The 15,812-nt window shown below is 37.3% G+C and overlaps 1 protein-coding gene across 1 annotated transcript in view; it reads right to left on the reverse strand.

Moving 5' to 3' along the window:
• LOC118320938 (CUB and sushi domain-containing protein 1-like) overlaps nucleotides 1–15,812 on the reverse strand; it is a 263,711-nt gene that overhangs the window by 6,579 nt on the left and 241,320 nt on the right. The window contains exons 63-73 of the mRNA XM_035652065.1: nucleotides 10,961–11,134; nucleotides 10,780–10,846; nucleotides 10,055–10,161; nucleotides 8,419–8,492; nucleotides 7,383–7,494; nucleotides 7,030–7,209; nucleotides 6,468–6,530; nucleotides 5,553–5,714; nucleotides 3,776–3,888; nucleotides 1,789–1,876; nucleotides 1,407–1,533 (exon numbers count right to left, since the gene is read on the reverse strand). Of these exons, the coding sequence (XP_035507958.1) occupies nucleotides 1,407–1,533; nucleotides 1,789–1,876; nucleotides 3,776–3,888; nucleotides 5,553–5,714; nucleotides 6,468–6,530; nucleotides 7,030–7,209; nucleotides 7,383–7,494; nucleotides 8,419–8,492; nucleotides 10,055–10,161; nucleotides 10,780–10,846; nucleotides 10,961–11,134 (1,267 nt within the window). The remainder of the gene's footprint in view (nucleotides 1–1,406; nucleotides 1,534–1,788; nucleotides 1,877–3,775; nucleotides 3,889–5,552; nucleotides 5,715–6,467; nucleotides 6,531–7,029; nucleotides 7,210–7,382; nucleotides 7,495–8,418; nucleotides 8,493–10,054; nucleotides 10,162–10,779; nucleotides 10,847–10,960; nucleotides 11,135–15,812) is intronic.

Raw genomic sequence — 15,812 nt, forward strand, 5'->3', positions numbered from 1 at the left:
AATTCTAACAAGGAACGACATAATACTACAAATGAGGAGCAGGGGTGCGGTTAGTAATCCTGTATAAAAGCACTACAAGGTTTAAAATTTTATTTAACTTAACTTATTTTAGCGTCCACATTCTATATGCATTTTTAATAGTCTTAGATTTGCTTCCTGTGTGTCACTCTGCGCTGCACTGTTTCTCGCCGCCTTCATGCAGTTCTAAGTGATGTGTTTTATTAGTACTGATTTGTAAGACGAAATACTTAATCGTCTTCGCCGTCTGACGTCTGCCTCTTACAGACTAACCCTTTAATGTACACAGGAGGAGGATCTCTCACATTTGTCCTGAGATAACTTCTGTTATGAAATTGGCGCTATACAAATAAAATTGAATTGAATTGAATTGAATTATCTTCAAAGTGGGTCTTGTAGTTATTTAGTACGTTTTGGACACTTACACTCAGTAAAAAGTAAAGGTTTTCCTCTAATTGATGCTTTAGAGTCCAATAAATGCCATCACATTTGTAAAGTACCACTGGTATATATGCATTTCACTGTCGCCAATTCAGTGTACAGTAACTTATTTAAGAAGTTTTGCGAATAGGGCATTGCAACCTTAACAAAATTAATCCAAAGGCATTTAAATCCTTATCTTTAAAGACACTCATTGTTTTTAAATTCAGTTGCCACCTCCTGTAAACGCCTAACCAGTGAGTTATCTGCTTAATCCGGAAAACGTAGCGTGACTTTCTAAGGTTAATGAAGTTGAAAAAACGTTCTGACCCCAAAAATTTAGAGTAGGACAAAATATGTGTCCGGATACATTTCTTACTTTGAAGAGCTTGATAAATACAGGCTCAAGTTTTGGTGCCAACCCCTCAGAATAAGAGGTCGCACCATGGTGCACTAACATTTGATTAAAGGCACATATGCAGTGAGAGTTTAAGCAATAGGACCCTAAGAGACCATAATACAATATAAAGGCACATTTTAAATAGGTTAAAGTTGGTGTTTCATGGAAATGTATAAAATAAATTACAGTTAGACAAAGCAAATTAGGGAATAATGGTGCACTAAAAAAGTAATATTAAACTAAGCCCTTCAAATGCAGTGAAAATTATGAAGTAATATCTGCATGAGGAAACAATTAAAGGCGGATATTTTCTTAAATTTATTCACAAGGTGAACACGTTTAGGATCAACTGATTGAGATGCAGTTCATGTGTATATTATAATTAAAAAGAAATTGGAGCTAATATTGGAGCTAATATTTTTTCCCTTTTACTTTATTACACTTAATTATCTAACCTCTTCTTTTCACAGAGACAGCAGGCAAGCCAGAGGACAAACACCTGTTTTGTATTCTACTCTGCTGGCTGTCTGTTTTTCTCTGATGGATTTACATCGAGGATATAGCTTACCTGTGCTTGTAGAGGTAGAAGGCAAATCCAGACAGGATGAGGGCAAAGAAAGGAACTAAGATGGCTGCAGCCACAGAGCTGCTGTTTGTATAGGGGTTGGATGGATCTAGTGCCGTGGTTACAGGGCCTGGTGATACAGACACAGTTAAACCCACACATGCATGAACACATAACATACAAACATCCTTTTGTGCATGTGTAATAGTGCTTTGCTTCTCATGTTTTCTCAGTCCAAAATTACATCCATTTTAATGCTAATGAAAACATTTCAATACTATTTCTTCAATTGGACTGCATATTATAGTCTTTACACCATTTCCGAATGACATTGTTTTCTAGAAAGGTCAAGGCTGTATTGTTTGTTGTGACTGTTATTACCCACCTTGCCTCGTCAAATGGAACTTGCCAAAGTCTTTACTGTGAATATGTCCTTGGTAGACAAAAGTCTTCTGGTCTGATTCTGCAGTAACCTGAAAAAAAATAAAAATAAAATATGATTAATATGAGCACATACAGTGGGAGATAATGTACATGTTTGAATTATTATATGATGGAGGTACAAAGTGCTGGTAAAACAAACTTGCCACAGAGGTAGTCTGGTGGATGAGCCAGCAAATTGCTTTTGTATAAAGTAATGATATTGTTTTATGAATCAAAACAATCAAACAATCATTCAATGTGTTCTTTGGTTTTTTACTGTGACAATAAATTCAATAAACATTTTTGTTTTTTTGTTTTTGAGGATTTCACATTATGCTGTATCCATTGTGAGTGCCAGGTTTCATCCTGTCCTCTTCCCTCGTCAACAGTAACCAGTGTCCCTGTCCCCACCTCCTTCTCCCCTCTCCACAATCTCTTGTTTGGAGATTGAAGCAGCAATGTTTTACCCACAAATCGACAATCGAAATTTCATCTTCTAAGTGTAAAAGATTGTTTTTCAGGAATCACAACTTGGCCATTATTAGCCTGACTCTTCTCCGCCCTCACTCTTTCTGTCATTCGAGACATGATAAATTGGCTGTCTACGTGTCTCCTTCTTTCCTTCTTACATCCTTTTTCAACCATCCCTGCCTGCTACTATCTTTTACAATCTCCCCACTTGGTTCCTCCAACCCAACCTCTCTCCTCAAACAGGATCAGATTTTTAATCCATTCCCCAGTTGCAGACATGATCTTAAGAAGTCCCAGTTAAACAGTCTACATGGAACCACAAAGCTTTGCATCTTTTTTTTTTCTTTGTCTAGACACTCAGCATTCAATATTTATATTCAATTCAATGTAGCTTATTGAATACAGTCATAGTCCAATGAAGGAAAAAACAATTTATGCACATCAAATAGAAATTGTGAATACACAGAGGAAATACGGAATAATTCAACAAAATCTGAGCCCCAGATGTGTCATTTCATTAATAAAACCAACAAGATATAACATCTTAATTAGTGAGATTTAGAAGTGCTGGTAGGGAGATTTCTTTTAAATCTTTGGCCAAGCTAGCTCTTTCCCTCCGTTTCCAGTCTTTATACTAACCTAAGCTTGCCATCTGTTGGATGTAGCTTCATATTCACAGTACACACAGTAGAGTTGTACTGATAATTTCAAGTAACTCTCGTCAAGAAAGTGGAAAAAAAAACATTCCTTTAAAATGCCTATGAAGAATAACATTTGACATAGTTGGTGGAAAAGCTGTCCTGCTGTTCCCAATTGTCACAAACAATCACCACCTATGACAGATGACCATTAGATATGACATGTAGGAGATAAACCTCCATTCTTTATAACAGCAAACTTTGCAAATTCTTAATTATTAGATGTCTTAATTTCGTACCACACTGTAGTATTTAGCATATACCAGTTTGAAAGACAGTAAACATGGTGGATAGACTAATAAAAGGAAAAGGTGACAGCACTTTCATTTCAACTATATTGTAGATGTGGTAACAAATGCATATATACTGGAATTTATGATTACTTTTAACAACTTCAGCTAATGGTGATCATTTTATGGAATAACTTATTTCTTACACCTTTGATATGGAAACAAAAGCTTATTGGTAAACTACAGATGTTAATTAGAGTTCATTGTATTTCAAAAACTGTTTTGCATAATGTGACTGTGGATTTGTCTGGCATTTCAATACACCTCTCTTGCAAGAACTTAGTGGGTGTGGGGTGAGTAATGTGGTGTGGATGGTGCAACAGTAGGGCATCGACTTTAATGATTCGTTCAGTTCCTGTTATCACAGTTCGGTTGTCCAAAAATATTTACATTATTATGTGATATTGATTTGGTTATTAATGTGTAAATGTCAGACAAACTTTTTAAATTAAAATGCTTGATACAGAAAATACGAGGAAGTTTGTCTTACATATCCATCCATAGCCCAGTTGTCGTTTTTAAACTTGCTGAGGTAATGCTCTGTCGGCCCCTTCACCTGGTAGACCTTCAACAGCAGCTGGTTTTCCTCTGATTTGTAGGTACCTGCATTGAATAGATGTATAGAGGTACAGAGGTACAAAGAATGTGGTTAGTGCCTGAACCTGGTATCATTTGAATAAAAGAAACTTAACTAATTTGTGTTGGCACTTGGCAAGAAAAAGAAAAAGAGATTGAGGCAAAGGTACCATGGGAGGTTGACAAACAGACAGACAGGTTGACTGCCAAACAGAGAAAAGGAGACACCATGACATTTTGAATTATCATACTCTATTTCCTTTACCAAGCACCTGACACATTACTGGGGGAAAGGGTGACATTTACCCTTCAGCTACATGTCTCTACTTGGTTAACTAAAGTGCCAATGCAGAGACTGTTGCTATTCAATATGACAAGTCCATGTAAAAGAAACATCACAGATTCAAAATGAAATCATTTTATACATTGAGAGCCCTTGTCTCTCACCTGCAGAAAATCTTTCATGACCCTGGGATCAAGCTGAACTATTGATTGTGAAGCATCATTGTGAAATGTCAAAACATACATGAGTGTCAGTGGGTGAGTGAGACAGTTTCTCTCAGTTGCTTAAACACTACTGTTCTGGAGGATTTCACTTAAAAGTGCAGCTTTACCTGTTTCGTCAACCTGTCATTCATTCTACTGTAATGCAATCAATTTGGCTACCGTACATATGAATAAAAAATACATCATGTGCAGTGGAGCACTACAGTGGGCGTTATGTTGCTCAGGTAATAGTTTGGCCCTAAGACTGGTGCGGGGACTCTGCAGATGCATTGGTGCAGAGAAGCCCAGGCACACAACTTGCCAGGTGGTTCATAATTCCCATCACTGCCCCTGCATGTTATATTATTTAACGTATTAATAACCTGTTTATCTTTTCTGTGTGCTCCACAGCTCTTGCACAAAAACAAATTTTTTTTGTACTTGGGTGCAATATATTGTGCCAATGTCTACATAGATATCAGTGATCCCTTTCTAATAAGTGTGAATGAAAGCTGGATCTTTACTAACCTGCTGTGTATTTACACCTCCAGTAGTAACTCCGCTTGTGTTATTTACACTGCATTTTAAGTCTGCAAATCTTCCACTTCTGGAATGTATTTGCTCTTTTTACCTCACTGAAAACAAAGGTGATATTACAGTGCTCCTTTGCAGTCAGACATTTTATTTTCATTTAGCTATCATTTCAGTACTACAGGAAATAATGTATTACCCATCCATTCTCTATATCTGCTTATCTTGTTCAGGATCATTTGGGGAAAGTATTTTCTATTTCATGTAGGTTTTATGACTTCTAACACATGACAGGCTTTGATGCAAATTTAATCTCAGAAAATAAAAACTGAAGAAATTAGTTTATTGGTTCAGTTTTATGTATTCGTATTCAAGATTTGAAAGCTTTGAAAAGAAAAGCTTTCCTGCACACTTTCTCGCTTTTTGCTGGAAATTATTTTTTACTGATTAAATTTTTTATTGATTAAATTGTGTTTCGGCCTGTCCAACCCCCATCACGTACAGACAGAGACGCTCTTGTCACACATTTAGGTGTGCAGAGATTTTTTAAAACATGTTTTGGAAGATCTAAAAGCATTAAAATAACATAATGATAGCTCTTTTGGGAGGTTACTCGGACTAATGAGTATGTAACTCTTAGTAACATTAATGTTTTATTTGTTTTGTTTTTTTACCTGACAGTCTGATTGACACGCCGCTGGTCTCCAGTAATGTGACGTTCACTCTCCCACTGGTAGCATTGAACCCAGCAACTGTAAATGTGGTGGCCTGTCTCTTGCCTAGATATTCATAAAACCCGCTCCACTCAGAGTTTGGAGAGAACACATCCACTGGAACTATAATGGAGACACAGAAACAAAAACAAGAAGAACCATTTACAGCTTGACATGATTTAAAACTGCTGTTAACAGTACCACCACTGTCTCAAAGCATCAGCAGTAACACTGTGTGATTGTCTTAGTTTAACAGGATCAAGTTCAGCATTCTTATCACACAAACCTTTGCAACCAGACACAAGTAAAATAACTGAACCAATGACTAAATAAGGGGCAGGGTCAGGATTAGGATTAACCCTTTGTGGTTGGTTCCTTCAAAATTGACTGCTCCAGTGGGTTTGTCTCTGCTTGTCTGAATCCTACACTGACAATTATGACTTATTCAAAACTCAGCAGCTTCAGGATTCTTGCAAAGATCACACAACTTTGTTATTTTTCTCTGGTGTTAGTCTCTCCTGACTGGCTCCCTCTAAATGCATATATTGATTATAAAATCTTACTTCAAACTTACAAACTATTACATGGTATTGCACCTGAATGTTTTCTCTGATTTATTTACTCTGCCCATGCCTTTTTCCTATAAATCTGAAACAAGACTGCTTGTCCAGACAGAAGAACCTTGTAGTCAAAACTCACTAGAACCTCCTACCGCAATAGCCATTCATCCCTGGGAAATCCTGTTTATTAAAAACAGTATGATAAACAGCATTCCAGCTGCCAAAAAAAAATAAGCAAGTGCAATAAGTATATATACAGTACATCTGTGGTTTAAGCACAACAATGTATATGTGTGTTGTAGTTTATATGGCATACCTCGAATCTTGTTCTTCTGGACATCTGACTCTCCTCTTCCTTTGGGATTGACTTTCACTCCAACTGAAATACAGAATAACAATAAGTTTTAGTTTAGCTCATTAAGCTTACTGACAGTAGATTTGGTATAGATACGGTTGGGAACAAATATTTAATGTGTGACAGGACTGAGAATGTATGATAAGTGTTCATCATAATCTAACTGACCATTACACATTGATATTTGTCAGTTCTAGGGTTCCACGGACAAAAGGGGACCAAGACACGAAGCAGAAAACAAGTGGCAGTCTATTTCCTGTCTGGTTGTAAACCTGATTGTTTTGTTGTCATAAATCACAGTATTCACAGCTATCCGCTTCTTATCTTAGAACCACGAGTATGTGGTTCATCCCAGCATTCATGGTACACCTGAGGCAGATTTACGAGAGCATAGCAATAATATCAGGGTGATAATATGTATTTATCTTAAACCATATGGGATTATGACATCCACTTTAGATTTTAGGCTCAACGTCCGCCCAGTTTATACAAGCAGCGCATTTTCAAGATAGGATCTGAATACCTTTACAGAGTGGGGGTTTGCCCGACCATCTCCCATCACTTTTGCAGGTTCTGTGCTCTGAGCCCCCGGCCAGATAGAAACCATCTTGACAGGTGTAGATCAGCGTATATCCCAAGGTAGGAAGGTCCATAGATCGAACATCTACATTACTGGGCGTCTCTGGCTGTCTGCATGAATGGGCTGATTGATGAGGAAGAGAAAAAAAAACACAGACATTGTTTTTCCTCTCTAAAAAAATAAGTATTGAATAAAATGTAACATAAACATCAACATAAAATTAAACTGAATTAACACACACAATTATAAGGACAAATAATATTAAGGCACAGAGTAACAAAAACAGACTTTTTTACCTATGCACTCAGGTTGAGTTCCACTCCAGGTTAAGTTTTCAAGGCACGTTCTTGTGGTGGAACCAAGGATGTGGTAGTTCTTGCGGCATTTAAATGAAATCTTACTGCCAACCTACATGATGTAAAAGCAGAATAAAAAGTCCTCTTTATTCACTGATAACCCTATAGTTTCCGAAGACCTGCCACAGTCATCAGCAAGTGGTAGTTGCCATTTAATTAAAAAAAAAAAATCTTTACAATCACAATAAAAATAAAAACTCACTGCTCTTTAAATCTAATAAAACACAACAACAAATATATCTACTTTTATTTGTACTTCTTTCTCTTTTAGTGGATGTTAGTCCTGAATAATGTCGGTGCTTCCTCTCTTTGAATGTCAAGGGAAATATAGGTGGATAATATCCAATTATACCTTCACAAATTGAAGGATTTGCATGTTTGCTTGAATTCCACTAAGGATTGTATGGCCAATATATTCCATCAACAGGTACTTATCTGTGCTCTAAATAGCCTGGTCCTTAAGATCAAAGAAAATATTGACTCTCTTTGTCATCTGTAAGGACTAATTTTAGTAATCTGGGTACTACTTTTGACCAGGGCTTTACTTTTGACCTCTATGTAAAGTATTTGATTGGCTCTTGTTTTTCCTACAGAGAAACTTTGTAAAATATTGTATCTCTGATGAAGTTTAATATTCATGCATTTAGTCATCCTGCTTGCATTATTGCAAATCATTTTGACCTTGCCTCGGCGCATCCTTGGATCTCATAAAAGCAGTAAAATGCTGCTGCTATTTCTTTTCATGGTCTACAAAAATGTGTCATCCTCACATCTTTACATCCTTTTAACAGCTCCTCAACAAGTTCAGATGTTAAGCATTGACACTTAACCTACATACCTACAAAATCATTGTATACAGTTTACAATTTGCAATTCAATTGAATAATTTCTTATTTAGAATTCATAAAATTCATGTCAGTATATTTACACATGAGGATTTCTAGACGTTTTAAGAGTCAACTGATATATTTCTCACCTGAAAGCCTTGTGCTATGACCGGGATACCATAGGCTGGAGTTCCTGGATCACGACAGCTGTTGAAGGCTGGGTCTACACACACACACATACACATAAACACTGAGTATTGTATGCGCTCACATTTTTTATACATACTCTTCATATTATATATACATGTCGTGGCAAAGGTATACAGAGCCTCAGCAGTAGCACAACACATTATATTCTACAAACTTAACAGACAGTTTTGTGAGTAAAACCTTCATCTGCAAAGTAACCTGTAGGTCAGACACATTTAGTAACGTAGAAAGGACAATATTTCCATCTGAAATGTAGTTGATCAAAGGAATAAAGTGGCATAAAATGGAAATTATAAGTATTAGTATTGAAATAAGGAGTAATTGAATACTAGTCAGGGCATTTGGGTGCCGCCATGGATCCATTTTACAGTTATGTATGACAGATACAGCTATTTATATAGGTGGAACATGACAGAATTTCTGTGATGGCTGTGGTGTTGGTACAAGGCTTCTTTCCACTTCAGCTCTTACACAATAATTCAGCTTTTTTCCTTGTGATTTCACAACTTGTTCCAAAATAAGCTCCATGCTTTCACCACAACAACCTACATTTCACTCAAGAAATGAATGCTTTCTAAGATAAAATCGTTATAAAAACCAAATGTTGACATCAAAACTACACACTTTATCTATTGATCTATTGATTCTTCAGCTCTATCTCCACAAGAATACTAATGCTAAAATGTGTAGAGTATGCTTCACAATCTTGTTTACCAATAATCTGATTTCACACAATTTTATTCATAACTTGTTGATTAAATGTTTTTCTTTGCAGTAAACAAAATGTCTGTTCCTCACAATTATGGAAAGATTGTAATATGTAATATTTCAAATTTACATAAACACTCAATTCTGGTAATGTTTCTCAGATTTATGCAGGCTTTTCTGTGTGTGATGCAGAAGGGTGTTAAAAGTGTTGGTGACTATGTTATTCACCTTTCCCATCGAAAGTAAGCACAAACAAGCTTTATGCAGTAAAAAAAATTAACTAAATTCCCTGCCAGTTTTGTCATGTCAGTCAAGACAAAGTATTTTTAAAGCCTAATAATTGTGATATAGCATCACACCACAGCGATGCACACATCTTGTTAGAATGATAGTTGTTAGATTTTCCTAGACTGTATCTTTAGCCTGTAGTGAATAACACTGATGAGATGGGTAAACTAAAAAAATGAACAAACACAAAAACAGGTGTTCAATCATTTTCTCACACAGCCTCAGAGATGATGACCATGATTAACCCACCTTTTTGACGTGCAGCATTGAGTTGTCTAATTTGAAGGTATTATATGGATTTATAGTAACCTTCTGTTCTTTAGACATACAGTCCATACACCATTGAAATTGAGTCTGCTGTAATGATGGCAGTGGAGACACACTGTAGTAATAACTTTGCTGTAATCACTATATTATAAAAACTTAATGTGTTATAAAGTGGTATGATATACAGCTAGTCTAAAGCTAATAATCATTACGGCACTATACTGATTACATTTTTAAAACTGACACATATGCTTGCAGCGTGTTTGAGGGCAAACATTATTTAGTGTTCTTGTGGTGGTAGTCTTTAATTACCTATACAGGCTGGTTGTTGGCCACTCCAAATTCCATCAGCTTGACAGACTCTGGAAACAGAGCCTACAAGCAAGTAGGGGGCTTGGCAGTAGAACCTGACCTCTGACCTGCATAGGGAAACAAAAATGTAATTACTCACACAAAACATAACAAAATAACTCATGCAAAATAATAAAATATGGCTTCAATGTTTCTACTTGATCATTTTAGGTGTGGTTTGATGCCCATCAGACAGCTAAGGGTATGATATGTAAGATGTTTCTGCAGTCTAACCACTTCACCTTTAGCCGACATCGTTTTCTTGTTTTTGCTCAAAAAACAAAATCTATTTTGTCGTTGCAATGTTTCAAACTGACATCCAGACAAAATGTCTAATCTATTTTTAGATATACCTTGTTGAGTCAACATTTGGTAACCTTGATGGAACAAAGAATACTTCCCAAGGTGGTTTCGCAGTAAAGACAAACTATATAATTTAAATTAAATCACATGTATTTTGAAGCACGTGCAGCAAATCTTGAGTAATTATCAACAGTGTCTTAATGCATTAATTTTAGTTCACCGCAGCAAATGTGACAATCCTGTTTGAGTGGCAATATGTCTGTAGGCATATAAAAAACAATATCAGTCACAGTAAGCTGCTACAAACATTTTACTCGTAATTTTAATGAAGCACAGGTATTTCAAAAAGGCTTGTTAGCTAACAGCTATATCTAACCACTGACCGGTAGGAAAAGATGTTCCCCTCTCTGAATCCTCCTCCAGGAGAGCCAGGATCTCCACAAAGGACAGCTTCAATGAGACAAAAGGTACAATTAGGACTTCTGCTTTCTGTGAACTACTGACATTACTGAAGGGGAAACAGTGATCAATTAAAGTTACTAAAGGGCAGGCCAGATAACTCACGCAGACACTGTGGTATCTCTCCTGTCCATGTCCCATTCCCCTCACAGGTTAACACAGCAGGAGTGGATAACTGATAACCATGGAAACAACTGTAGCTAACACTCGATCCCCATGAATGGTCAGTTCCTTCCACTTTCCCATGATGTACTTGAGGAGGAGGTCCACACTGAATCACTAAAACACAAACACAAGGATGTAAAAGATAACGTACAGTACTGTACTCAAGTTATCATAAAAATAGTAACATTTTTAGGTACTTGTACTTTACTTGAGTATTTCCATTTTTACACATTCACAGAACCAGTGTGTAGGATTCAGTGGCATCTAGTGGTGAAGTTGTAGATAGCAACCAATTGAATACAGCTCAGTCTTCCAAGTGTGTATGAAAAACTATAGAGGCTGCAAAACGTGGGAAAAACATGAAAGAGCAAGTGCTTGGTAACCTAAATGGCTCATTCTAAAGTAATGAAAAATTATTCTTATTTTTAGGTGTTTATACAAAAAGATTATTTTTTTTCCCATTTCCACCAATAGATTCCCCTAAATGTTACACAGTATTCTGAAATGATCATAATGAGTATATGAGTTTACTTTTGATACTTGATAATACTTTTGTACTTCAAGTACACTTCTACTACTTCTTAGCAGTACAAAACAGACATAGACAGTTAAACAAACAGTATGTCAGTAATAGCTAATGCTGTTTATTGGGATATTTATACATCATTTGATCTTTTGCTAACATCTGCAATTTTATCTTCAGTAGAGCTAAATAAATCAGCACCAAATAACACAATGAACTCTCAGACTGTCAAAGTGAAGACAAAACAGCAGTCAACACTTGTCCCTGGTGTATGTGTAGCACTATATGTGGAAAATATGAACAATTGAGACAATGCCCATCTGAATAAAAAGTTGAATTATACAAACCTTTAACGAAAAAAAATAGCCATTTACTGAAGCCAGGTAGTTTTGTATTCAGTAATGTTGGGGCTGGTGTCTACCCCAGCTGATCAATGAGCCACACCCTGTGGTCCCCATCTTTAATCTCTGATGTATAGTAAAAAAAAAAAGTGCTTACTATGAGAGATTCACAAAGGCATATGACAAGATGGCTGCACATGGGAGGTGAGACATCAAGTAAAAACAAAGAACAGCAAAAGCAGCAGTCAGCTGTGATCCCGATGAGTATTTACTGTCGTAAAGCAGCAGATGACTTAGGTCACCACATTTAAGTTGCTTAACCAAAAGACAAACCATGGTTTCCATATGGACTGAGAGTTTCTGAAAGGACATGTTCAGTTTGGCATTGCCTGTGATGATTTGTGTTTCCACTCTGGAGTTAACAAGTCTGCTAAATTACATAATGACAATATTATCCGCAAGACAACTTTTCCATCATGTCCTACATTGGGGATTTTAGGAAGAAATACATATTTATACTTGGGACTCACTATGTGGGATTGCTGTTTATGTAATGCTAATGATTCACACAAACCTACAGCTACTTTGAAACTTGATTTCATAACTGCTAGTATACATGACCAATGCTGATATCAAATGGTCCAGCAGATCAAATCGATTATTTTCCCTTAAAAAAGCATCTGTTATTTACAGAGAATGGAGGCCTTGATAACATGACAACATATTGTTTATGCCTGATGATGTTCCACCAGCTTCAAAGGATTTTAGGAGACCCACTGTGTGCATGTATGATTACACGCATCTGAGTGTGTGTCCACACATGCGAGTGTGTTGTATGAGCATAGAAGTCTGTGCGTGTCACTTCTTAACACGCTGATCAACATCTGTGAGTGTGCGTGCGTGCATGAGTGTGCCTAACTCCCTAAGATAATGACAACCATCTGCATTGTTTCAAACATCTAATAAAGTCAGCGTAATTCTCATCTAACCAGGAGACAGATGGTTTCATGCTCCATTCACTCTGCTATGATGATATACAGTGCACACAAACATACAGAGAGAAAGAGAGAGAGAGAGAGAGAGAGAGAGAGATGCACAAACAGACATGCATGCACAAGCAACACATACATGCTATATAAACAGTAGACGCGGCAATAAGCACATACTGAAATGAACAGGAAAAAAAAAACATATGGATCAATTTATGGATAGAATGTAATACAACAACAAATACTGCTTCAATAATAGTACGAAACCTACACCAAATAGACATCCTCCTTCTTTCCATGTTTGACTATTCCTCTTTATAATTTGTTTTGTTCCTGCCCTCCAACTCTTGATTTAGTTTTTTCTCTGTCAATCTTTTTTTCCTATTTTCTTATTGTTTTTTACACTCTCTTTTCGGTTTCTCTATTGCATTATAACCACCAGTCTTTCGGAGGCAGAATCAAAGTGCCATTAACAAAAAATTGCTTTGAACTACTAAAAAATATCTATTGTTTGTAACATTGCGGTTCCTAGGCAACCGCGAGTGCTCGCAGCAAACTAATCAGTTTACTAATTCTGTCTTTGTATGTCACCAGTGTCCTGAAGAAGCCTTGCATCTCCCTGAAGTCATCCTCCAGACTAAAAAAAAAAGTGCTTAATTTTCCCATGTTATTTTTCTCCATTCTACAACGTGTTCTGCTTGTTGTTAGTCCCATTAAAAATAATCTACACACCTGCACACCACACTTTTCCAAATCCAGTTTTCTTAAAGCATGCCATTCTAAATTTCTGTTGTGTGACTCTAGGAACAATATCTGGTGGCTAGCCAACAGCTAATGGGAGTGTTTTTTAATGAGTGTTTTCCAACAACTAACAGCTTTGTTATTAGGGATCAAACTCCTGCTGTCAAAAATAGAATAAAACACTCTAATTGACTTTAGCAGTTAATATTCTAGAGCAATATTTCTGACGGTCTGTGATGCCCAAAGAACACTTGTATCTGTAATTGAAGGTTTTTGAACTCTTTTCTCTTTGTGTCTGTCCTTTGTTGTGAATAAACTGGGTTGGCTGGAGGAGTAACTCTCATCCCTGCTTGCTTACGCACCTCTGCTCTTCCATCCGTCACTGCGATCATTGACTCCTTTCCCTTTCCCCCATCCTTTTCTTCTTTCTTCTCACATCTCCACACTCTGCTCTTTCTTACACTTTGGTCCCCCTGCCTCCTTTCTGTCTTCCTACTTTTTTGAATCTCTCCCTCCAGCCCTTCTTCTCTTTCTCCCTGTGCCTTTCTTCCTTGTCCTTCTGTCCCAGCTCCAGTCCTCTTTTATCTTCTTCCATTGCTCTCCTGGTCTCCTTCTCACATCATTACTGCCTCTCCATCCCTTCCCTTTGTCTTTTAGGCATATCTCTCTTGGCGCAATTCACCCAGCCAACACATTTTATGGGTTTAATCCCTTTTCTCACTGTGTGTTTACAGGTTTGGGGGCAGGTATTGATTTGCCTCTCTTTGTTTCTCCGATCACTCGCTTCCTCTCTCTCACTGTCGCTTACTCATTGTAGCCCCACTGATGGCTCATCACATTCTCTCTTTTCCCCTCTTCATTCACCCACTTGACTCTCTATTTTTTCACCTCCCATTTTCTTTCTCGCTTAATCTCTACATTACTCTGTCTTTGTGTCTTTTTTGTGTCTCCTCTGTCTTTTATCAAGTGTTTTCTTTGACTACGCCTCTTCATCCCCTTCGATTCTTCCTCTCCCTCTCCCCTTTCTTTACCCCTTCTTTCTTTCTCTATTTCTTTCCCTCCTTTCGCCATGCCTCCTCCTCATTGCTTTGCTCACTTGATTCATTTTGCTTGTCAAGCTGCACTTTTATGGGATACAACTCCTTCATTCGAAATGTTTCTCTGTGTGCATGTGTGCCCCTGTGTGAAGAAGCTGTTGTTCCAAAACAGGATCAAATGAAGACTTGTGGATTGTTTGAAGTGGGAGAAAAGAGAGGGGATGAAAACAGGGGAGCTGAACCAAAACATGAGAACAGTAGAAGTAGAACCTAAACAGGAGGAGAAAAGTGGAGAGAAATGTGTGGAGCAAAGAAGGGCAAAGAAGAAAAGATAGAGGAGAAACAGAAAGTGATAGAGGACTTGCAGCATTTTGCTACCTGTCTATCTCTCTCTCTTTCTCTCTCTCCCATTCTTTCTCTTTCCTTCTAATTTTCTCTTTTCAATATCTTGCCTCAGTCTCATTCTCAATCACCTACAGTATCTTTTACTTCTCTGTTTTTCCTCTCTCTGCATCCCTCTCTGGTTCCCTCTCAGTAGCCTCTCTGCCGGCTTTCTAAGTTTTTTCATCTCAGTTCAAAGCCTCTGCAACTGCAGGAGCCAGCAGGAGATTTTCTGTTTGTGGGAAGAAGCGGCAGGGAGGATCTCAGGAAACATTCCCTTTTACTGTTGTTGAGTATCACAGTCTCAACTCTAAATATGGGCTGTTGTAAAACTGTGACTCATTTTATTCTAATGCATTCTTTTTTATTTTCCCCTTTGTGTTTGTGAAAAAAATATCGGTTTCAGGAAATAAACCCTAATTTAACACCCTGTCATTATAAGGAGCAATGTTGATCTTCTCAATCTGTTATTTTAGTATGGCAGCTCACACTGAAATACTATTTTTCTTATTTACATTGTCACTTGTTTTTGTGAGGCTCTTCTTCCACAATTGCACAGAGCTATGACAATAACTACCCGTCTGATTCATTGTTACGTGCCATGTTAATTGAAGATATCTATTGAGACTGGACACATCTTCCACATCCAGTCCATGTTCAATATGGTGCTCAATTGCAGTGTTGGTATACACCGATCAGCCATAACATTATAACCACTGACAGGTGAGATGACTAACACAGATTATCTGGTTATCATGGCACCTGTCAGTGGGTGGGATA

This window comes from Morone saxatilis, unplaced genomic scaffold (genome assembly GCF_004916995.1).
Source record: "Morone saxatilis isolate NCDOM2014 unplaced genomic scaffold, NCSU_SB_2.0 Contig11, whole genome shotgun sequence".
Lineage (NCBI taxonomy): Eukaryota > Metazoa > Chordata > Actinopteri > Moronidae > Morone > Morone saxatilis.